At 43.7% G+C, this 24,574-nt stretch overlaps 1 protein-coding gene across 1 annotated transcript; it reads left to right on the forward strand.

The window, feature by feature from the left end:
- Positions 1-103: 103 nt before the first annotated feature.
- nfyc (nuclear transcription factor Y, gamma) lies at positions 104-21,857 on the forward strand. Its single transcript, XM_018697598.2, is given in 12 exon segments — positions 104-159; positions 11,751-11,860; positions 12,022-12,093; positions 13,676-13,789; positions 15,665-15,760; positions 16,936-17,046; positions 17,048-17,113; positions 19,389-19,493; positions 19,495-19,548; positions 19,850-19,954; positions 20,061-20,120; positions 20,428-21,857. Coding segments are annotated over 11 exon segments (1,002 nt in total). The 5' UTR covers positions 104-159; positions 11,751-11,761; the 3' UTR covers positions 20,548-21,857.
- Positions 21,858-24,574: the final 2,717 nt, after the last annotated feature.

The raw sequence follows: 24,574 nt of genomic DNA on the forward strand, positions 1-24,574 counted from the left end.
GGAGACTGACGCTGCTGCTTGGGGAACGTAACATAACGTCATCACGTTCGTGCGTCCAACTCTTTCCGGTTCGAATAGCAGCCATCTTGTTTCCCCTTGCTAGCTAAATAAAATAAATAATACGCTGAGACGGACTTCACTTCGAACCCGTAAAACAAAGTGAGTAAGAAATTAAAATTCGTTTTGTGTATGGAACGTTTACAAGAAAGGAGCCCGTGCTGGGTGGAAGTAGGGGCAATTAGTTCACTTTTTTTCATTTGCTGTTCTTGACCAATAGACGATTGTTTTGGAAGATGAACATAGGCGCCATTTCCCTCCCCGCTCTCTGAGGCGCTTATTGGTGGCCCGCTGAAGGGATCACGGGCGGTCAGGAAACTGATGCTTTGTGTCCACCATGTTGGCTCTTGTTTGAGTGATTGTCGGTTGGGCTGGCCATTTCTACTGGGCCCCGAATGGCGTCAGTTGCAGAACGAACTTAGCCCTAAAAACCTTGATTGGTGGAATCTAGTCCGAGGTTTGATTGGTCTGAAGGACAGATCCAAACGTTGTCTTTATTGGTTAGACTGCTTCTTCCTAGCTTTGGAAAGCTTTGCAAACTTTCATTTGATGGCAGGTCTCGTTGTCCAGTAGTGATTAAAACTACACACACTGCGGATGGTCACCTGTGCTATAGAACACTCACCAGTGTGCATCTCCTACAAGCTAACATTAACTTCACTAACGTTAGCACGAAGTCACAGTCCACCATAACGCTAGCTGCCAGTGCTAAATATATGTGTTTCACGTTGCTGTCATACGTATTAAGCAGACGGTATGTTACAGCGCTAGAGTCCATCTAAATATTGTAGTTAATTTTATCGACGTTGGATCTGGCTGATAATTAAATATCAGCTACCCGGGATGTTGCGTCGGTTTCATTGTCTCCGGCTAGCCACTTTGTATCAAACATGCTATTAATGTATAATGTAGCGACCTAATTAAAGTGCGACGCCGTATTAAAGGCTGACGCGTCAAAGACAAAAGTTGCTCTATTTCCAGTGTAAATGTACTATACTATCTATTTGTATATATTAAGTACATCTTCGTTCTCTTACTGAGGTCAGCATTAGCAGGACCCCTGTTCTTGATAAAACTTAATGTAGATATCGTGTAACGCTTAAATAATTAAAGATAACTTTAAATTCAGCCCTGTCAGACAGAAAAAAGACAGAACCCAATAAGAAGCTGCACTTGTGTTAAGCTGGATTAGAAAACAAAATTTTGTCCTTCAGGAACTTGCTTCTTTCATATTAAATATGTACTGAAATTGTATTGAAAACAATACATCCTCTTTGCTATATCCCTAGTGAACATAAAAGTTTCAAAGATGCAGTGGAATTTCCTATTTGTTGTTGGCAGTGGAGACAGATTCTGTGTGCAGTTTACAGTGTTACAAGCTTCACCACAGCTTGATTTATTTTATTAATTTAGAGGAGCTATATTATTGTTCTGCATTTACATCATTGTTCTCTGTGCACCTTTAATGTGACAGTTATGTTATATTTGAAATGACTGGATTAGGTCCATTCATTTCTTAGGGAACTTAATCTGAGTAAATTGTGTGCAAGTCAGACAGCTAACCATTTTGTTATGCAGGTGTGCATGTAGTTTTGCACATTTGTGGATGAATGCATGGCTTGGCCTGCCTACCCGGAGAGTGCTGAGTATTTATCAAACCTATAGTCTAGCTGGTGGGTGTTTATCTCTAAACAGCACCAGTGAGAGCAAACATGCCCCTGCTACGGGCAGCGCAGGTCATGGGAAGGTCTCATTTGTATGGTGACCTTGCCAGGTGTCATTACTGAAGCATTTTGGGTAGCCAGTGTGCACCTACAGAGAGAACTACTCCGGCGATGGCAGCCATACTGGAGAGATTAATCTTTGTGCAGCTCCGCTCTAATCATTAACTGGATGGCTGTAGTACCTGCTCTAGTCCCCATGCTCCTCACTAAAATAGAAAAGGGAACATTTAGCTTTGTTTCTCTTGAGTCTCTATCTTGTTCTGTCGCCCTCTCTCCACTTGTTCTACCCCTCCCATCCTGTAACAACTCTCCTCTCTGTCCTTCTCCATCCTTCCGGTTCCCCTCCCCCTCTAGGTTTTTCATTGATGGGGCAGGTTTGCTCTCTTTCTCTCCCTCTTAAGCTTGTTGTGTTCCTCACTACAGTCAGGATTTGCAGTAATATGCAGCATAATCGCTTCAGGTCATACCACCATCCTTTGCACAACTTATCAGTTAAATGCCACTCCAAACCAAAATTTCATCACCATAACACCTTCAGTTTCCATCCCCTCTCGACACTTTATCATCTGAGCTTTATGTGTCTTAATGTGGACTTGCTGATGGAGTCAGTGGTGCATTACACACCATGAGTGTTGCACATGAGCAGCAGGGTTCTGCCTCGGTGTTCCAAAGTAAAGGTTACTGTGTAGAAAGTATGCACGTTAAACCAGCGGTGTGTTAACAAGAAGGACATTGTATGACATTGCTGACGTGGTTTTTTTGATGACGTTTCAATTGTGGAAGTTGCTGTAAGCATAGTTTTTGGAGTCAAGACAACAATGTCTTTGTTTACAGACTTTCACCCATATCTCTTAAGTCTTGTTTATCCACAAATAGGACGAGAATCAGATGCAGTACCCCCCCCCCCCGTTCTGTGGCTGCTCAGCAGTCAGCTGATTCTTTTCATTTTGTGCAAAGCTCTGCAAGGATATGTCTAGGACTTATTAGTTTGTAAATTTGATCGACTCCATAATTATGGTTTCATTGTAGTCATGTTGTGTTTGCAGTGAGTGGAATGAGTTCAAATGAGTCATGAGAATTTGTTGAATAAAGTCCAATTCAACTAATTCATATTCTAAATGAATAATGAGTGACCATGCATGTAGATAATTTTGTTCCCCTCTTAGCATAATATTAAGAGTACAATGAATCTCATTATAACAAGTATCCTGGTTAGAGGCTAGATGTTTGCGGTGTGTACCTGTGGCTGTGAGCAAGGATGAATGAGAAAGCAAGGACAAAAGTGTATGTGTGTGGATGTGCTTGTATGCCTGTGCACACGTATGAGACAGCGAGTCTGCCTAGTATGCTTTTGTACTTTAAATCATGTGGATGCAACATGCGGCATCCATTCTGGCACTTCTTTCAGCCAGTGAGGGCCAGCGTGGCTGCCTGCATCACTGCACTATCAGCCTATAGCAGCACAGAGGAGGTGGGGCGGAGGGAGACATTTAGTTTGACATTGTAAATAAGCAGAGAGCAGTTGTCAGAGAGCAGCCCGTGGAACCTTTCTCATCCGTCCAGCAGCAGCGGCAGAGGCAAGGACCGCCTGAGGACAAACCATGCTGAGGCAAGCCACTACGAGCACACCCCCACACACCCCCCGAAGAGCTTTCCACAACTTTGTTTGCTCTTTTTCACCTATTCTCCTCCCTACTCTCTCTTCCTCTTTTCTTTTCCCTGACCCCTATCCTGCAGCTCAAGGTAACTTAGAGCAGGAAGTTGGCTGTCGGTAAAAGGGGGTTGGGCAGAGGAAAAAGGAGGAGCAGGGGATGTGTCAGAGCTGATTGGTGTGTGCAGCGTCCAATGGAATAGGAGGACTCTGTCTTCTCATTGGTTGCAAGTGTGAGACTGAGGTGGGAGCTGGGTGTGAGGCGGGGTTTGAGTATCATGTAGCATGCTAGATTGATTACTCTTGAATGTTAAAGGGGAAGGAGGCTAGAGATTTTTGTCTGTGTGTCGGGAGTGCCGCCGTACTGTTTGCCTGCTGTTGCGCTGTTGCCTGCTGCTGTGCTGGCTCTCTACTCCCTCTCGCCCCCCTCCTTCTGCGCCGGGCCAGGGGTCAGCTCAAAGACAAACCGCACAGGTCACTGGTTAGGGAGAGGGAGAGGGGTTAGAGGGTGAAAAAGACAGAGAAACACAGAAGGTCAGCGAGTTGAGGGGGACTTGGTCAGAAGGGAAACAGGAGAGACAGGGCTGTATGTTTAGGCAGGAGGAGGACGCTGGGGGGCTGCTGAAGGAGACAGGGCAATGTGTAAAGGGAGAGTGGGAGAGAGAAGGGGGAGGGGTAGAAGAAGGGGAGGTGTGTGTGGTGGGGGGGGCTTGCTCTTCTCTGTGTGTCCGGGCTGAGAGCCTTTTTTAAAGCCGTCCAGTGGAGCCAGAGTGTCTTTTGTCTGTTGATACGATCAGGGGACTGGAGGAAGTGAAGAAGCTTGAGAGAGTTTTTCTGTCAACCTCTGTGCCTCTTCTTCCTGCTGCCGCTGCTGGCTCTCAAGGAGACTTGAACAGGGCTATCTGTTTCCCTCTATTCTGCTCTGCTCCAACAGGGCAGACCGCTCACCATGAAGGGCACAGGGGTAAGTCTGACCGCTGAAAACACACACATAGAGAGGAGACTTGTCAAGTTGTTTAGGTTTAAGAGTTTTTGAATAAATTGTTCTCCTCTCCTCACTTTCTGATGTCTTCTCTCTCCATCATGCTCTGCAGTGATGAGACAGTGTCTGTCCTTTACAGCTGTCCTCAGCAAACCCCCCCTTCCTGTCCTGTAGTACTCTCCTTGAAAGATTGGAGTTGTGCATTTTTTTGTGTGTGTATCTCATCCACATCCTTCAGTTGTCACCTCAGGGCAGCATTGATGCTTTTTACAGAGTGGACTTTGGTTTTAAAAAAAAACTAATTGTTCTTCATTTTTGTTGTATATTTTCATCCTCAAAGTAACAATATAGAGTGAAGCCTGTCTGTCTTTGGTTGTCACTTATTGTGTTTTGACTTTGGACAATCATGCACACAGACACACATTTGAACACTTACTCAGTGTCCTGTTATCGCCTGCATTGGAAGTACATAGCTGCCAGACTCTGACTCTGTGCTCAGACGGGCTTCACTGTCTTGGTGCTGCTGATGTCCCGGGGGCCTTGTGGCCACAGAACCTCAGGGTGCTGGTCTGGACCCCCTGCTTTCCACAATGCGATGTCCTTGTTTACATGTTAGCTCCAGACAGTGACGCAGAGCTGAGCGGCAAAGATGGCATCCATGTTGAGAGGAGATTTGTTGTATATGGAGGGCTCTGAGAGGATATCTCTGGGTGTTATTGTCACTGTTGGTGTCAGGGGTCTCCAGGGGTGGAGGTGCAGCTGGTTGCAGTGACCCCGGGACCCCTCAGGCCCCCTCCCCGACAGTGCCAGACGCCCAGATGGGACAGACTGTCAGCCTGTCAGCTGCAGGGGCAGAGGAGGCTAATAGTTTGATCTGATCTCTTCTGATGGAATCTTTGGAGGGCGCCTCTTCTCTCACTTGCCTCTGACTCCCTTCCTCTCCCCTCCCGTGCTCCTTAATTGAAAGTTTCCATTGGTGCCTTTGACAAAACAAAGTCCCGTTGGGGAAAGAGAGAGAGAGAGAGAGAGTGTGTGAGAGAGAGATTGAGAGAGGGAGACTAAAAATAACTCTTAAGTTGAAGCCCTTGCTGCCAAATCCCAGGGTTGGCTGCTGTCTGCATGAGATTTGAATATCATTTGTGCCCTATGCTGTACCATAGGCACACCGGGGGAGGAAAAAGTAAACGAAACACGCAAGCCACTTAGATATAGCCAGGCCTTTCCTCTTATCACTAAGGTGACCACTACTGCTGTGTGTTCTCTCTTTTGCCCTTGCCCCCCTCGTGTTTTTACATGTGCACACTCTCAGTAAAGACAGTGCGTGTGGGCAGCCAGGGGGAGTCAGCTGTGTTCCAGCATGTAATATGCAGGTAGCTTTAGCCCTGCCTACTTTGACGCCAGGGACTGGGCCTAGCATTGGATGAAGGTCACAGGAATGTGAGATTGGCTCCCTGCAGTCTCTCTGTCAGCAATGAGAAGGAAACATGTAGAGGGAGATGAGAAGCGAAACTCAAAGGAGGATACAGAACATGGCTAATATGTAAAGTATGTGATGTTTTTATTAAGCTTCTTAGAGAGTACACAGCACGAACCACTGGGGTCACTTAAGTGCTGCAGTGAAAGTTGAAAAACCTGTCCTTTTCTATCCTCCCCCTATCCCTCCCCCTCTCTCTTTCATCTCTCTCTCTCTCTCCCTCCCTCCCTCCTCCCTCTCTGGTTTCTCTCTCTCCTCTGTTGAATGACCTTGGGAGATCAGTGACTAGCACTTCCTGGAGTTGGCTTGAAGCAGAACCAAGGGCAAAGTTTGCATGGCTGTTTGGTCGGCTGGATCGGTCCAGCCATGCCATAGGGATGTTACACTCCAGGTCACGGCGCGCATGTCCGTCATTATAACCCCGTCTGCTCTTTTTTAATCACAAAACATTTGCACCAACATCTGTGAAAATGTTGTGCATTTCCCAGCAGTTAATCTGTAATTCCTGGCTGGAAACTTCTTGTTTTTTTTGGAGGAGGGGTGGGGGGGGGGGGGGTTGTGTGTGTGTGTTTTGCTTGAGTAGATCATTTACCCTGCATGCTGTAACCATGCCCGTCTGTGTGGCATTTGTGATAGGGTTCATCAAGGTGAACGCCTTAACAGTTCAGGATTTGTAAATACACCCCTTTGGTTTATGGCCGTCATTTAACTGAATGACATTTGTTACCTAGGCTGTGTTTAGTCCATCTGTTTGGGTACAGTAGATCAGAATAAAACTGTCATAGTAAACACTGAATGTGAAACATCCAGAGGTTCAATGACACTTCCCGGTTTATGGTAATGTAAATTGTGTAAACAGAGCTGCATTCGTTTTTCTGCTTAGGATGTCAGTTAAAACCTCGCAGACGTCAACCTTTAGTGACCTTCCCGCAGAGCTGTCCATTCTGCATCATTGACAGTTTCACACAGCAGCATGTGGAAAACTGACCTCTTGCTAAAGACCATGTCAGTGTAGCAACACTCACCCCCCCTGGCTGGTACTATATCATTCAAAAAATGTTTTTCAGTTGATTTCATCATTTATAATGAAATTGAGCGGTAACCAGTCCATGTGGGTACATATTTGCTCTTTGTACAGCCTGATGTTTTAACTGTTGGTAACCATGAACAGTAACAATGTGGAAGGTTACTTTAAGGTCATAGAATGGGGGAAAGAAATAATCTGTTTTTTTTTTTTATCCCCTCCTCTCTTTCGTGCCCTCCCTCTATCATTTGTCAGCATATTTTATGTCACTTTGCTCTTATCCATGTATATGACCAGTCACTGGTGTTTTAAAGGGAACTGTAAAAATTACCAACCATGTAATGTGCAATTATTTACAGACAGCACTGTAAAAGAAACCTGAGGTAGTGATCTGGGTTGTACTAATTTACAGCTTATGTTTTAATTTTTGAATGATTAACCAGGTCATTGTAGCAGTTTCTCACAGCTTTTTACACTCTTATATTACCAAATCAACCAGACACATTAACTAAATGGCTACAATGATCAAGGTAACAAAAAAGTGTCACCTGCTTGAAATTATGCTTGCCACACATTGATGCGCTAATTTTGTACAGAGTATGTTACTTTAAGTCTGGCCTCCACAAAGTGTTAGCCCCGCTTCAGGGAAAGATCTGGGATGAGATGAATTCTGAATTCTTCTTGGGACAATGTGATACTGAAACACCTCAGGGAAAAAAGTTCACTCTTCTGCCTCAAATAGGCCTCCAGGTTGTCTCCAAACTTCCTTGCCTCATTACCCATAAACTGCGCTCAGCAAAATGAAGCTCACTTCACATCAATTGTCAGGTGATTAAGGGGGGCAATTAACTGCAGAACATTTTACTAAAGACCAATTAATTCATTTGCTCAACTATACTCTCTTTTACAGTGATGCCTGCGTGTGGAGTTGCAGGCTGAAAACTTTGCTCTGCCTCTTTGCCCTTTCTCTGCCCTTTTGCTAATCTTAAAGAGCAAATGAATAGGCATATGGCTAAGTGATACTATCTTCTTGTTTTTTCCGGTCCTCTGCCTGCACTGATCCAAAGTCCTATCAGGTTTATTTGGACAGGAATTGGAGGCTCATGTAAAGTGGTGTGATGTCAGAGTTGGAGTGAGTCGCTGATGCTGCTGTGAGTGGCCGCTTGATGTGACGTGCCAGTAAGCGAGAGGGGGAGGGAGGGAGGGAAAGAGGGAGGCAGGGATGAGAGCGAGAGAGGAGAGATGCAGGGCCGGGCTGGGAGAAGAGCATTAGCGCTGATTCAGCTGCTGCAAGCGGAGCAACATTGACTTTCCCAGAGAAGTTGGAAGAGAGGCGGGGTGGGGGGGGGGATCAGGTGAAAGTAAGTAAGACAGAAAAGAGAAACGCACACCCGCGAGTGACAGAGAGAGATGGGAAGTACTGGAGAAGAGACAGGAAGAGAGATGTAGAGCCGCTGAAGGAGGAAGAGCAAGTTGCTGTGTTGGACAATGTCGACAAAGCGCAGACATCACATTTGTCCTCAAAGACACACACTCACACACACTCATACACACAGAGCAGAGTTCATAGGAAACCCAACACTGGCATCTCTCTTGTCTCGCTGACCTGATGAAGGACAGCAGAACCGCAGGGAAGAGGAGAGGAGAGATGCACAGTGCAGAACAACACAGTGTACCCTAATATAGCATACTGTAGCAGCTTAGAACAACACAGCATAGATGAGCTTGTCAGGTTCATCGCACACTACAACAGAATGATGCACTGTATTATCGAGGAAAAACAAGCTCACAGGAAAGCACAGTGCATTCACAACATTTGTGGACACTTTATCTAGAACGACTTGGAACACTGACAGCGTAGTAGTAAGAAGTGAACCAACTAACAAGCTTTAACAAACTCTTTAGTACAGGTTTCCATTTTGGAAGTACTTCAAACATACTGTAGATTAGAGACCTGGAATTTAGAGGCAAATGGTACTTATCACTGCACATAAAATAAGCCATCTTGACATTGGCTTTCTTAAGTTATCTGTATCAACCTCTAGTCCGTGTACAACTTTTATAATGTTGACATTTATTAGCTTACAGGGAGTTTCAAAATTGATTTTCTTTGTGCCATGGATAGCCCCACTCAGAGTGTTTTTTTGACTAGACTCAGCCCAGACCATAGAAGGTGTTGCACAAAGTCAGCAGAAGACATTATGTTCTGCACTTCTGTGTCAGACATCTTCGTTCTCCCACGCAAACTTTCCATTGATGCAAAAGCCTTGGGAAATATGGTAATATTGGTATACTGTAGGTAGAACACCAGCTAGCTGGAGGAGCCACGCTCAGGGGCATGTTGATACTTCTCTCCTTCTCTCACACATGTTCACTTTTTTTCCCCCCTCTCACAGTTCAGCCTGCCTCTCATCACATTTGCTTTCTCATTTCTTCTCACGCATTGACTTCCCCTTCGCCACCTCATGCTGCCGCTATGGTTAGTGCGTGGCTGTGTATTTAGATTGAAGGTCACAAGGTCAGGGAGGGGGTTGGGGCGTGTGTGTGTGTGTGTGACTTAATAACAGCTCTCTCTCTCTCTCTCTCTCTGAGTGTTTTGAAAGAAAAGGCAGGAGATTAAGAGAAGTGAGATATGTGTGAGAGCAGAAAGAAGGACCAGGGGTGGCATGTGTGTTTTACATTTCTTTTTTATCATTTGAATCATTTGCTATTTTAACTCTTATCCTCTGAGCCACAGTGTTGTTACCATGGTAATTAACCTGATGGTTGTCTGTAATGCTGTTAAGTGAAATGCGTAATTATTGTTTCTTATCAGGCTACCAGTTGGAGAGAGCCACACAAGCTGGCAGACAGCACACACACACACACACACACACACACACACCCACACCCACACCCACACCCACAAGGTTGTGTTGTTCACAATTATCACAAGATCAAGTGCTGATAAAGAGGGATGAAATGCCATTTAGCTGGAAAAACAAATGGCTCTCATTGCTCCTACTTTGTTCAGCCTATTTGCATGGTCATGGCGCTGCGAAGTGCGCAGAGGTCAGTTCGCTCAGTGGGCAGAGGAGGGGGGAAAAAACTACAATTCCCATCAGTCATTCTTGCCCCGTGGAATGCTGGGATTGTTCTAGTGACTGCAGGATTTCAATCAACCTTGAAATGCAACTGGACACTGGAGCGTCAGACAGAGAAGGGGAGACATTGTCAAGGTCAATCACTAGCCTGGCATGTCATAGCTACAAGCGGCCTGATTGATTTATATAAAGCCCCCACCCCCCACCCCCACACACACACACACACACACACACACACACACACACACACACACACACACACACTTGCTGCCATTCTGTCTCATTGATTTAGGCTACTCTCTGTTGAAAACTGAATGACAGAACAGGATGCAGCAGCGCTTCTTCTGTATTATTCAGTAACTTCCACAAATGCCAGAAAAACGATACTTCCTGTCAAAAATCAATCAGGTAAAGGGTCTGCATTCAGAATTAGTGATTTATCGGTGTCAAATATTTACAGCTGCACTCAACCGGTATGATCAAAGGAGCTGACGTGGTCCCAAAGTCTAAACAATCCCATACAACACCACTGTAACAGAACCTAGACAGTGGATGGAGTGTTTGAAAGGCTGTCTTTTTGTACTGTATTGGTCTGTCAGCTGGACGCGAGCTGCTGCCATTCATGCTTGTTGGCCCAGAGTGAGAAAAGAAAGAGAAGATAAAGAGGAGACCCCCCCCCCCCTTTTCTCCTAACACTCCTTTTCTTTGTACTGTCATGTCTCTCTCTTTCTCTCCGTGTCTCCCTCTCTCTGTCTTGTTTGACCCACATAGCTCGTTTGCACAGCAGCCTGACTGCGGCTCTGTCTGTCTCTTACCTCCCCCTGTTAAAGCCTTTGGCACTTTGTCTTAGCGCTGGATTAATGCTGAACTGGACAAGGCACTGCCCCTCCCTCAGCAACACACACAAACAGACCCCGTCTCTCTTGAGTAGCTCCACACACTCATCTCTTGTTCTGTCCCCCCCCTCCATGTTTCTTTTTCTTCTCCCTTCTGCCGAATCTTTTCACCGAGGTAGGGAGAAAAGGGAGAGAGAGTGAAAGAGTGCGATCCAGACACTCCAAGCTCTGCGTGCTCAGACAGGCAGGCCAATATTCTCCCAGCAGATTCCTGGCATGCCATAGTAACCTGCTGGATCCTCTTTCAAACTGTCAGACCCCTCAGAGAAACACTTTTTATGTCTACATGTGTGTGTGTGTGTAACAGTTGGTTTATTTCACTTCACAACTTTTGATGAGTTTGCCAGCACATGTCCGTGTGTGTTCGCAATGTGCATCCCTCAAAAACTAGGACCCAGCTGTTGTCAAGAGATTGTTTCTCTGTGACACAAACAGACATGTGTCCTCAGTGCATGGGGTCACCAGCAGCAAATTGATGTGCATATGACATGTTTGTGTTTGTAGAGGAGCTGCAGCTATGTGCCGAAGGTGATAGAGCCATTCATAATCAGGGAGTGAGCAGGCAGTCCGGTGGTGGGCATGTCAACATCCCACAAGGACGAGAATAGAAGTCCGTTGGGGCTCTATTTTAGATTTCACTGTATTTTAATTATAGACTGTGATAGGATATGTGGTTCTGACACACGGGAAGAGCTCTGGGCAGCACAGGCCTGGCTTGGACTCACACTGTATAATGTGTCCCGGTGTCCTTTGCTCTTAAGAGAATGACCCGTCTTGAGTGTCTTTTGTTTTTCCGTTTTCTAATAATTAACATTTTGCCTCTTCCTTCCCCGCCACTCCCTGTCATCCCTCCATGCAGCAGAGTAGAGGATGTCCGCAGATGCGTTTGGAGCCGGGGGCAGCGACGCCCAGCAAACCCTGCAGTCCTTTTGGCCTCGTGTCATGGAGGAGATCAGGAACCTGACTGTGGTACGTCACGCCTGCTGAAACACACAAGACATACACAATCCAGAGAGCTGAACACTGAGATTTAATGGTTTCATATGGTTTCAAACATGCACAAATGTGAACACAACTTTCCCGTGCTCTTTTCTGTTTCTCTCCACTGAACACACATCTGTTGCTTCCAGAAGGATTTCCGCGTGCAGGAGTTGCCTCTGGCTCGAATCAAGAAAATTATGAAGCTGGATGAGGATGTCAAAGTAAGACCGGAATGAGAGAATATTTGTAATCTGGGGATTGTATGTAGCAATAGTAAGTGCACTGCCACTGAAATCCACTACAAACACAACCAAATACACAAGGCCATATGACACTAATGCAAATTGTTTGAAATAACAGCAGAGATAGGTTCACTTAAAGGTAAGACCAGGGAAAAATAGTCAGTAATGCTTGAAAAGAATTATTTAAACACATCTGATTCTACTCACATTTTTCTATACGCACAGTCTGAATTTTAATTATTTTAACACCTTAAAGCCTCAAAGAATGTTCCTGAATGTGGCCATCTTCCTCAGTCCACTCAGAGCCCATTAATAACCTGCTGGACTCAACAGTAAAGATGATCTTATAATGGAAAAAAATATTATCAGCTATTGCACATTCAGCAGTGCCTGTTGATAAGAAATCCATTATTTATATCACATGGGTTTACATCACAACATATTAACGTGTATACAGACATAATCAAGCATCATTAAGTAAGATAATTACAAAGCTGATTGTGTAGCAGGTAGCTGCTAATGTCACCTGGCATTGCAGCCATTAGAAGCAGAAGATTAGTTGATAGCTTTAGATTTTAGCTGCTTGTTGACTTTTTAAAATATGCCCCATGTTGCTGCAAGTTGTGGTTTATGTCAAACAGCTGTTCTGTAAAATATACTAGCAATCCGAATTTTATTAGCCTCATTATAATTGATAGGCAGCACTTTAAGCACACCTTGACACCAATACCAACCTTTCAGATATTCTCAGGTTATCCCTGGCTTTTAGGGCATGTGTCCACAAGCTCGATTCAAAGGAACCTACCTATCACATTTGTCAGTTGCATTCAACTAGACAGTTACTGCACATGGAGGAGTGATTATTTTCCCCCCATTACACCAGATTATCAGCCATCGCCGTTCATAGTCTTTAAAGAGAAAGCCTTCGAACGTGTGTGTGTGTGTGTGTGGTTTGAATGTGTCGTGTCAAGAGCACTATCCCCTTAGTTAAGCAGCAGCTTAAAGTGGAAATGAGATCAGGAGATCACTAACTAACATATCTCAAGACAAGACCCTTCTGTCAACTCTGACACAGTAATTTTCACTGCATGTGTGCAAACACGTGAGTACTGTGGAATTATTACAGTCCATTTTGTACATTTAAGATTCACGTTGATGTCCGTATTTAACCATTTGTCACTTGGCTTGGTCTGAGAGTTCAGTGCCACTCAATTTTAATAAGTGGAGCTTCAAGCTAAGCAGTTTGGCACTGCTTAGGCCTGCAGACTGGAGATTTTACAGCTAACAAGAGTTGTTGTTTGGGACAAATAAAGGTTTGAATTAAAGTGTTTTGGTGAAAAATAATGGCATCCTCCAGCTTAGCAATATAGTCTGCTTTAGTAGTGTTTGGGCTGGTGCATTAGCATTTTTAAACACATTAATTATTTTGTAGCACCTGTGAATGCGATGCAGCCATTTGTTACTCAGGTCCTTAGTGATTCATGTTATAGCTGATGTGTGAATTATGTTTGATAGTCTGTGGGTGTATTTAACCGAGTGTAACTCCATCTCCTCTGTACAGATGATCAGTGCAGAAGCTCCAGTCCTGTTTGCCAAAGCGGCTCAGATCTTCATCACAGAGCTCACCCTCAGAGCGTGGATCCACACCGAGGACAACAAGAGACGCACACTACAGGTCAGACTCACACGTCGAGTAGTGTGAATTCTGTTCTCCTTGTCCTCCTTCAATAACATACAGTGTGTTTTACCTTGATCAGATCGTACTTTACCAGTCACATCCATCTATTGTAATAATCACATTACCTCCATACCTTCTTCTTTCTTCCTTATTCTGCCATCGTTTTCCCTTTAGCTCTTCTCCCACACCCTTGCATTTGGCTGTCTTTTTGGTTTGTTGCTTTCTATTCACTGTCTGTGTGCATATACAAGCAGAGGCCCCATACCAGCATCCCCTTGAGGACTATCCCTCTGTTTAGTTCTTTCTCCCTCCACTGACTTTGAAAGCAAAGCCAGGCGGGCGCCGGTGACCCAGTTTTCCCTCCGGTGCCATTTTGCCTGCTCTGCTGTCCCAAAGTTGAATAAGATGGACTCTGGAATGATGCGAAGGGAAAGGGAAGCAGAGAGCTTGAGAGCACCGATGGGAGCAGTCGGGAAAATCAGGCTAGAGTTTGTCTCACCTGGATGTCAAGAGGGGGAAAAACTGCGGAGCCGAACATGAAAGCCCTTAAGTCTACTTTATCCATTCACATACCTCTGAGAGATTAGCAGCCCATGGATATGTGTGTGTATGCCAACACAGGTAGAAAAAGAGACTGGAAAAAAGAGTTTGAAATTGAAGACCTACTTTGGAAGTGTGTTCACTTTCCTATTGTCTCAGCTTCTCTGTCCCTGAGACCTTTTTTTTTTTTTAGCATGGAACTCAGTGTTGTTAGAACTCTGCATCGTATGCTTTAAATAGAAACTTAATTTACTGTGCAGGTTTACATGTTAATTACATTTTATACCACAGATGGCACATTCGGGACTTGTGACACGTCACCTCATGCATGTGTGATTTTCTTGTGTCTAAGTGAGGGAAAACAGTGCCCTTCATTTCCACATGTTCACACATAAACACATGCTCAGAGCCTGAATCCTATTGTGAAGAGTGCACGCCAATTGGGGTCACCATAGCAACGCTCATCAATAGAACAAGTGTAGATGTGACCTGGTGTTACCAGATATTAATCAAGCTACTATAAATAGCCTCTAGCGCAGGGAGGGCCACAATGGGGGGTCCTGACTGCCAATATCCTGTGGAAAATTCCACTGAGACAGCACACTGCTGTGGATATAGGAAGGCGTATAACAGCAGAGCATGCGCTCGTAGGGGCAGGAAAACCAAATTCTTGTTCATTTTCTCACATGTCACATATCCCAGTTTATGATTGTAGTGCTAGGTTGGTTGGTTTTGTCAATCCATTTGCCTTTCTGGATGGCTAGAAAAGAAAGTTGAGAAAGTTGTTGAACCTTCATGTAACTTATCCAGGGCTGCAGCTAATTATTAATTTCTTGATGAATTGTTTTGTCTATAAAATGTGAGAACATTTGTGAAAAGTGTCCATCGCCATTTGTGAAGCCATGTTGAAATTACTGACCGACAGCCCAAAACCAAAATATATTGAATTTACTATCACATGGCACCAAGAAAACCAATAAATCCACACACTTTAGAAGCTGGAACAAGCCAATGTTTGGCATTTTTCTGCTTGAAAAGTGACGCAAATCATTCGTTGATTATCTGAATAGTCACCAGTGAACTTTCTATTGACTAACTGCTCAGCTCTAAACGTATACTGTCTTCCTTTGAGCTTAGCTGTCAGAGCAAATACCTGTTATAGCACTACTGGGAATTTTATTTCAATTCCACAGTAGTCTCTCATGTGGCTATTTTGAGAGAGTTGACCTTGGGCCCTGAGGCATGTTTATATATAGGTTGCTGCATATATTGAGCTAACATAATTAAACTCTGACCTAATCGCCTGACCGTCTGTTTCTGTTATGTTTACAGAGGAACGACATCGCCATGGCAATAACAAAGTTTGACCAGTTTGACTTCTTGATCGACATTGTTCCCCGGGACGACCTGAAACCCCCTAAACGACAGGTAGGGAAGCACACACTTCCTGGGTAGTTTAATTACATGCTCAGTGATATGCAAACAGCGACTGTATCCAAAGTGTTTTTTGTAAAATAATTAGCTTACACATTAAAGTTAGCGCAGGCAGCAGGGCTGATCATTTGGGTCTTCATCTCGGGTGTGTTTCCATTGTTGGCAACCTGGAGGGGCTGTAAACATCCTTGACTGGAAGCTGGGGTTTGGACAGCGAGGGCTTTCAGTCGGATGTTTGCAGCATCTTATTGCCTCTGACGGCCAACAGTAACCTCAGTGATACTAACTGTATCAGTTAAAAGCTAATAGTTACTAGTAGCAGAGTGTGTTTAAACATGCCCCTTCCCAGGAACTAATTTAACAAGGACCGCAAGAGAGAGCAGCTTATAACATTGAAGTTTTGCTCATGCAAGAGGCTGATGTACTGTATAATAATTTTGTATACCAGATGGAGGAGTGCGATATTTAAATTTGTTGTCAAGTAGACTGTCTCCAGGCATGTAAACATCCTACACTCTCAGCTGTGTTGTCATGGAGCTGGGAGAGGGGTGTTTACGCTTCTGGTGATGGAGGAACCTCATCAAGATGATGCCCTGCTCATTAGTCAGTTATGAAGCAGCATGACACAGGTCAGTGTTTACTGCTAATTATATTTATAAGAATTGGTGGGTTCAAGACCCCCCACCCCCATGCCAACAAACATTTAACCTCCTGAACTGTGCTGAGTAAACTCTGACACTGCATTTGTGCAGATGACCCACGGAGAGGGTGGAGAGAGAGAACATTTCCCTACATAAATCAATAAGTGTTTAACTTAGTAAATAGAATAAATTGGAGACACAAATGTTTGTGAAAATTGCTCCTGGGTAATAAGAGTAAAAACATATCACCATGTTCAACTCGGCATGCCTCCAGGCCTGCAGTGCATTGTATTGACCAGTATGATGTCTGTAATGGAGATGATGTCCAGATTACATTACTCCTCCCCAGCCACATCCCATCAGTTATTTATCAGACCTGCTCTTCTCTACTGTTACACCTGCAAAAATAATTTCATGGAGATGTAATGGACTGATAGGCCTCCTTTGGTGTGTGTGTGTGTGTGTGTGTGTGTGTGTGTGTGTGTATGTATGTATGTGTGTTTGTATGTGTATGTTTCTCATCTTCAGGAGGAGATGCGTCAGTCAGTAGCTCCAGCAGAGCCGGTGCAGTACTATTTCACCTTGGCCCAGCAACCCGGAGCCGTACAGGTGCAGGGAACACAGCAAGGCCAGCAACCCTGGTGCACAGACAGCCACGACCATCCAGCCTGGACAGATCATCATCGCACAGCCACAGCAAGGACAGGTATTACCAATGCCACGTTAGAGGAGCTCTTCACAGGGTTTGTCATGAAGCACTGCAGAGTGCAAAGGACACACACCAAGATTTAAACAAGCAGCAACAAAATGAAACACAGCGAGATATGAGAATTCCAGGCAATATTATTGCAGTGTGGAGAAGAAATTCAACTCACCAGTTAATGAATCCTGCACTGAACTTCAAGAAAAAGATATTATGTGTGTGTGTAACACCTGAATACCTCTCCCCTGTAGTGCTAAGTGACACATTCTAAACTCCACCTAGTCCTGGGAATCCTGCTGAAAAAGGCTTGTTACTTGGGTCATCATTCCTGATTTTATTGACAGTAGTTGTAGCTCACATTTAGGAACTGACCACTCTCCCACCAGCAGGAATAACCGAACCTCAGAACACACCCAGGGCACATAGCAACACACATGCACACCCTCCCTGTGACACCCCGCAGAGGAAGCATTAGATCTGAACACTTCGCTACTAGAGGAAAACTAGAATATTCCCTTATCTTTGATTTGCTAAAAGAGGATATTTACTTGTATTTACTTACATATTCTTGGCACACATGCAAAGAAACACAAACTGTTTTGCACACACACAGAGTACTAGCGAGAGTGCATTTCCCCTCAGGATCACAGTGTTTCACTGAACAATAAGATAACAAACATGCATAATTAGCAACACCGTTCAGTTGTCTCTCTTTATAATTATCTAATTTCTACTACTTTTGCTCCTAAGCGCTTTCTCTCTCCAGCTTGGTCTCTGCATGTCATGTACTGTAGCTGTGCTGCTGTGGTGCTTCATGCTGCTTCAGCAGACTGCCTTTAGCTGAGCTGTCATAGTCATTTAGACCTGGCCTGATTCACCAGTGCTGCTACTGCTGCAGTCCCCGCTGAGAGCAGGGAGGTCGCGCTGTGACACTCACCTTACGTAGACCTCATTGTAGCCTATTTGCAAGGTAGCACTTTAAAAGGTGGGCCTTAAGGTAATAAGTGAAATGTTTAAATTTAGCCCAACTAAAAAAGGTTTTTGGTTTGTTGTCTCCTAGTGCACGTTTGCATCCCTACTTTTCTGTATTAAGGAAATATTCATTTTTAAGTGTTCCCTGATGAGTTCAGGAGCCTGCCTCTTCCATCAGACACGTCATGTTTGGTGCAATAGATTTGGTCTGTGGAGTGAGGAAAGTCCTATAGAATTAAGAAGTAAGAAGAATAAAGAAAATTAATAAAAGAGAGAGAGAGAGAGTTAGGATGGCGAAAGGTGATGGGCAGAGATCTCATTTCATATCTTTTATTTATGTATCCGTGTGTCCATGTGCAGAGCTTTTAGTGTCACTAGTTGTCACCGTTGTACCAATTCTGTAATTTTTCTCTAAGGTCACCAATTTTTTTTGTACTTATGAAACCTCAGTTGGCATTGCTTAAGCTGCTGTTAACGTCACATGCATTTTTAAAACCTGTCCAAACCTCCACCATGTTTTTTTTAGCTCTTTTTGTCATTTCACCTCAGCCTCTGTCATTTCTCCTGTTTTACTTGCATATCTCATAACCATTATGCTGCTTATGTCACTGTTTGCTGCATTAGCGTTTAAGCTGTCTGTGTATACACCCCACACATGCTTACATTCATGTGTTAAGTTGTTGCTATCGCTGCTTTCTCACTGTGTGTCTTTCTCTCATTTTCTCATCCTGCTCTGTCGGCCATCAGATGCTGCAAGGTGCCACCATGCAGCAGTTACAGCAAGTGCAAGTGCAATCACAGGGCACACCCATCACGGTAAACACACATGCACACGTGCATTTATATATTCACTAACCACACAAACACACACACAAAGGCAGACTCTTGCTGCCTCAGTCCTTTAGATGACTGCTGCCTATGAGCTCTGTTCCTGCTCAGATGACTGAGGTCTGTATGGGCGGCCGCAGCATGAGATCAGGTGGCCTTTCCTGGATAGTGTGACAGACAGAAGAGAAAGAGAGGTCTTGAAACCTGCATTGTCACCTTATGTCCCCATGTCTTTTGTGCCCGCCTGATGATCTTCTAACAGAGTTTTAATATTTAGGGATACATAAGCGTCATGCTTCAGGTTAAAATCACATTCCAGGAAGTTAGCAATTTCCTGGCTCTTTGCTTTGTGTCAATCTTAAACTACATGCCTGTACCAGTTGTTGTTCAACTACTAATGTATTACTTCTTTGTCTTTCTGTATGCCTCTCTGCTTTAATCTTTTCTTTTTCTCTCTCTCTTTGTTTCTCTCTGTCAGAGTGCACCGGTGGCCATGCAGGTGGGTGAGGGTCAACAGGTACAAATTGTCCAGGCGGCAGCAGCTCAGGGTCAGGCTCAGACTGCTCAAGCCCAGGGCCAGACCAATGCAGGTCATGCAGCAGATCATCACCAACACAGGAGAGATTCAGCAAATCCCGGTAAGAAATGGCATCAAGCTGGAACAGAGGAGGGATTGGAACTAGGGGAGGGATTGGTGGTGGAGGGAAGGCGGCAAAAGTAATGTGAGGGACTTTACAAACACAGTGTTTTAGTGAATTATCAATTCTTCACTGATGGGAGCTATTAAACATACATTTGAGAGAGTTAACAATTCACCAAAGGGAAGTGAATGATTCTTGCTGCTGTTGTTTAGAGTAGGAAAATGGCTGTGACCTCTGCTTTCGAATGACCTTTGCTCTTAACCAAACTTTGTCTCCCCCTTGTGTTGGTTGACTGTAGGTGCAGCTAAATACAGGCCAGCTACAATACATCCGTCTAGCCCAGCCTGTCTCTGGGGCACAAGTGGTCCAAGGACAGATTCAGACTCTCGCCAACACCCAGCAGGTAGTCATGAAAACAACAAAAATAGCTTTGAGAAAGCCAATCATCTGATATCTAAACATTTATGTTGCTAAATTGTTTATTTTATTTTACTTGTTTTTGTTTTCAGATCACACAGACAGAGGTACAGCAAGGACAGCAGCAATTCAACCAGTTTACTGATGGACAGGTAACAATTTGCAACAAATACATGGGAAAATACAATGAGTCTAACCTTTATTTATTCAGGAAAGCCTCACTGAGATTAAATATCTCCCTTTCAAGGGTATCCAGGCCAAGCTAGGCAGTAATAATAGTGATTTACAGACCCAGACAAAATATTTCTAAAAAAAATTCTAATTGATGTTTCATGCTAAAAGCAGCCTAAATACCTCCTTTTAACAACCTAAGATCTATGTAAAATCTTGCTGTCATCTCATCCCATTAAAATCCATTTACATGTAGACCTTCAACCTCTCTGTCTCTCTGTTTCACAGCAGTTGTATCAGATTCAGCAGGTGACGATGCCAGCAGGCCAGGAACTGACCCAGCCAATGTTCATTCAGTCCACCAACCAGACAGCTGATGCACAGGTCACGCAGGTCAGCACCGACTGAGCCCCAACCAGGAACCTTTACTTCACACACACACACACACACACACACACACACACACACACACACACACACACACACACACACACACACACACACACACACACGCACGCCCACCTACCCACGACACGCACACCAGCCCATGTGACGCAGACAGATGCCACCAACTTTGACAAAGGACGCTCGATAACCTTGATTTTAAGCACTGCTCATTAAGATGAGGGACCTGAAATCTTGTAACACTCATTTTTTTGTAATAAATTTAGTACACTGGATCAAAAACCAAAGGGACACCGATTGACTCTCTCACAATCACATGCTAAGTTGCATCCATGCTTAAGACACCGCTTCCGTTTTTGTACTTCTGTCACCAACATCTTTAGAGAAAATATGCATCTACTGCCACAGTCAACTGTCTCTCCACTGGCCAGCTCAGTTCTTCTTCTCGTCCTTGTCCAAACTTCAAAGATTTTTAAAACATCAGAAAGTGTGTGTTTTACTCTTCATGATCTGGCCCTGGCATATCTGTGGGTGAAGGAAGACATGGGATTCTTCACCTCCTGCTTTCCCCTCTGTTGAAAACATGAATCATACTTTCTTCATTGTTTGTCATGTAATTGATGGATAAAATTAAGCCATATACCTCAGATTATCACTTTTTACAGCAACTCAATCTAAGGGATCTTGAGAAGAAGTTATAGGTTCAAAGATAATTTCATGTAGTTTCTCTGTTGTGTTATTTTCCACATTGACAATGAAGCATGACTTTATGTTGTAAGGGCTTCAAACTGTATAGGTTAACTGTGTATGTGATGGTGTGTGTGTGTGTGTGAGCTTGTGTTTCAAGCGCCCACACCACAGTCACCTTTACTCTTCCATTTTGGTTCTTGTTTCACTTTCTTTCCTCACCCCTTTGTCTTTAGAGCAGGGAAGCTCTTCTCTGCCTCTATGCAGTTTCACACAACCTTGTCTACCCGGGTGGTTTTGGAGTCTTGTGCCCTGGTTTAAGTCTCATGTACAAACACATGACTCCGTCTGGAGGAAAAAAAAACACCCTTTTTATAGAACTCTTTTTTTTTTTTTCAATACAAGTGTTTTTCTTTCTGGTTTTGAAATGATGTTTGGCCTCATATCTTCCCCACCATTTTTTTTGTACAGTAATAATTATTATCAATGTTCTTATTGTTGTTTTTTGCATGTAGTTCAAACTGCCAGCATGACATGCAATAGATAGGTACAGTTTTATTTTTGACGTTCCTTTTTGTAAACAAACTTTGTTTGTGAGAAAAAATAAAAACCATAACTTGTCTTAAGAGTCCTGTTTTATAGCATTTTTCTGAGTTTGAGTCATCATATGCTGACCTTTGTTTTTATTGTTCTATTTTAGGAGAATTAAGCACCTCACTAGTGTGTGGACGAGTAGACAGGGAGACAGGAGAGAAATGCCACAGCACACCAAGAGATAAGACTTGAACCAACCCAGTCAACCCCCTACTGTATTGCCAGGTAGACACATCTCACCACCGGAGCCTAAAATACCATTGCTTTTGTTACAGTTATACAAACTACTCTAATAGGTGTGAAGTGGAAGCAATATCTTAAGACAAAATATATTTTGAATGTTTAAGAAAGACTGATTTTAATTACGGACACAGTACTACTGGTGGTGGTTTTAACTGTGTTGGTGACAGCGTGAGGCCCCTGTTGTTTTCCCAGATGGCCATAGGAGGGCAGCACTGATCTAATAAACTCTAAATGCCACTGATATACTAGGGCACCTGATTTATTACCAAACACAGGTGTACAATTTTTCACTGGGGCATTGTTTAAGAAATATAGACATATCCAAAATGCACAGCGCCACAATTGTCTGGCAAAAATGTGCAGTCAATATCTGCCCACGTTGCACCCAAACCAGACTATATGAACGCCACTAATCTTATTTCTGCTGCCCTCCTTGAGTGCTGGAAAAGCTTCATGTGCCACAAAGGGCAAGCAGTTAACAATAGAGTCACGAGTTATTTGGCTGGAGACTGCTCAGCTCCTACGAGATCAGACTGCATTCCTTATCCGACCTAAATCTTAAAAGGAAGAGAAGTAATTATGTTGGAACAGAAAATTGGGTAGGCAGAGAGATGCATGGTGCTCTGCTCATAATGTCCCACTTTTACCCCAAAAGGTCACATTCAGCGTGGTGTCAGCGTTGAGAGTCAAAGTTCAAAAGTTGCAAGTATGCCTTTGAAGTGCTTTTCCCATCTAGCTGATTAAAAGATGAATTTTCCCACACATACACTCATAGCGATTGCTCACTACACAGTTGTCTGGGTAAACCACGGTGGTCAGAGCCACAAGTAAACATTACTCAAACCGGAGGACCCTTTCTTAATCGACTTAATCACCAAACAATAACTGCATTAATGAGTGCAGACTCATGCTCGGCTCTTTCTAATAAGAGGAACAGGGATTGTGAGAATGTTTGAGCTTAAGTCAAGCGTGAAAAGGATTGTCTGGTGGTATTTTTCTTGGCTGGCTCGTCTGGTCAGATCAAGGCAACCAAGGCCAGATGAATTGGGGCTGACTGCCGTGGCTGTGGCCTGGACCTTGTGATTGGGCCACAGCATCAGTTGGTCTCACCAAGTTAGCAACAAACCCATAACAGGGAGTGGATGTTCACTTAGATGGGGTTTGCGTTTGATCCCCTCTTCTGTTTCTGTGAGGTGTCGGGAGAGTTTGTTTTAATCACCATCAAACCATAATACAAGCTTTTCCCAGGTCCGGGCATTTCAGTGTTGTGTAAGAAAAATGTGACTTATCACTCTCTCTCTTTACAAGGAGCTCAGTGTGCAGGGTCAGAAACAGAGCTGCTCTACTTTCCAGTGCATTAAAAAATTATTACATTGATTTGTAAACAAATTATATCAAAAGGTGTTACATGGTTTTCTTAAAGAGCAGAAAGGACTTGCCAGATTTGTGTTATAATGTAGTTTGTAAAAACACTCAAAATATTTGTTTGACTCAATTTTAAGTTTAAAACTAATCAGATGTTTTTTTCAGGCTGTTTGTCCACAGTCTGCTGTAATACATGCACAATATTCTCTGCTCTCAAACACATGCATTACATTAAATAATATTGTAAAGAAGTAAAATATAATTTGACTGGAAGGACGTGGGTCCAACAGTCCAGCGCTGACCTCAGCTCACCCCTGCCCAAGTCAGGACAATTAAGAAATGTTATGCTCTGTAAAGAAACAAGGAACATGTTGCCTGTAACACTTGAGTGTACTCTCTGCTCTGAACTTTTCATATTGAAATTTTTTTTGTCTCAGATGAAGGAGAATAACTTTTAGGAGTTAAAGAATTTATTTGAGGTTTTTGATGTGGCCTACTAATTATATTTTTAAAACCCTGGTTACTAATGTAGCCTCACTCCCTGTGCTGGAGATTTCTCATAACCCTGTAGACTTTGAACTTTGACCCTTGATAGACCTGATTTAGTCTGACTGGTTATGGTTGTAAGAACTTCTGTATATTCTGCAACCAGCCAGGTTATAACACTTTTCAACATTGCTGCTTGTGTGTATTCACTCAGTCTTTTTATAGCTCAGAGCTGTGTTGTTTGCAGTTGTTTTTGCCTGACGGAAGTGAGGTAACGTTCTATTCTGCAGTTTCCTCCACCTCTCTGAATGGTTAAAATGTTGCATGCTCCTAGGAGAGGCATGGTCAGTCACTTCTATAAAAGCACTAAGAGTGGTAGTAAGCTACAAAGGATCTATTGACTGCTCATGAATGAGCCACTGAATGAGGTCTCTACCCAAACTTCTGTAATTTCCTGACTTCTTTCCTGAGTCACTGCATGTCGCAGTTGGCATTTCCATATTCATGTTGCTGAAAGGCATATTGTCAGATTGATTAACACAGGAAAGCTGCTTCACATCAGTTGACATTTTTACAGTGTCTACGTGATGGTTGGAGTGTGTTGCTCAGCGGGGGTTCTTGCTCCAAACACAGGAAACAATGTCATTTCATCTCT

The sequence above is a fragment of the Lates calcarifer genome, linkage group LG3 (assembly GCF_001640805.2).
Source record: "Lates calcarifer isolate ASB-BC8 linkage group LG3, TLL_Latcal_v3, whole genome shotgun sequence".
Lineage (NCBI taxonomy): Eukaryota > Metazoa > Chordata > Actinopteri > Centropomidae > Lates > Lates calcarifer.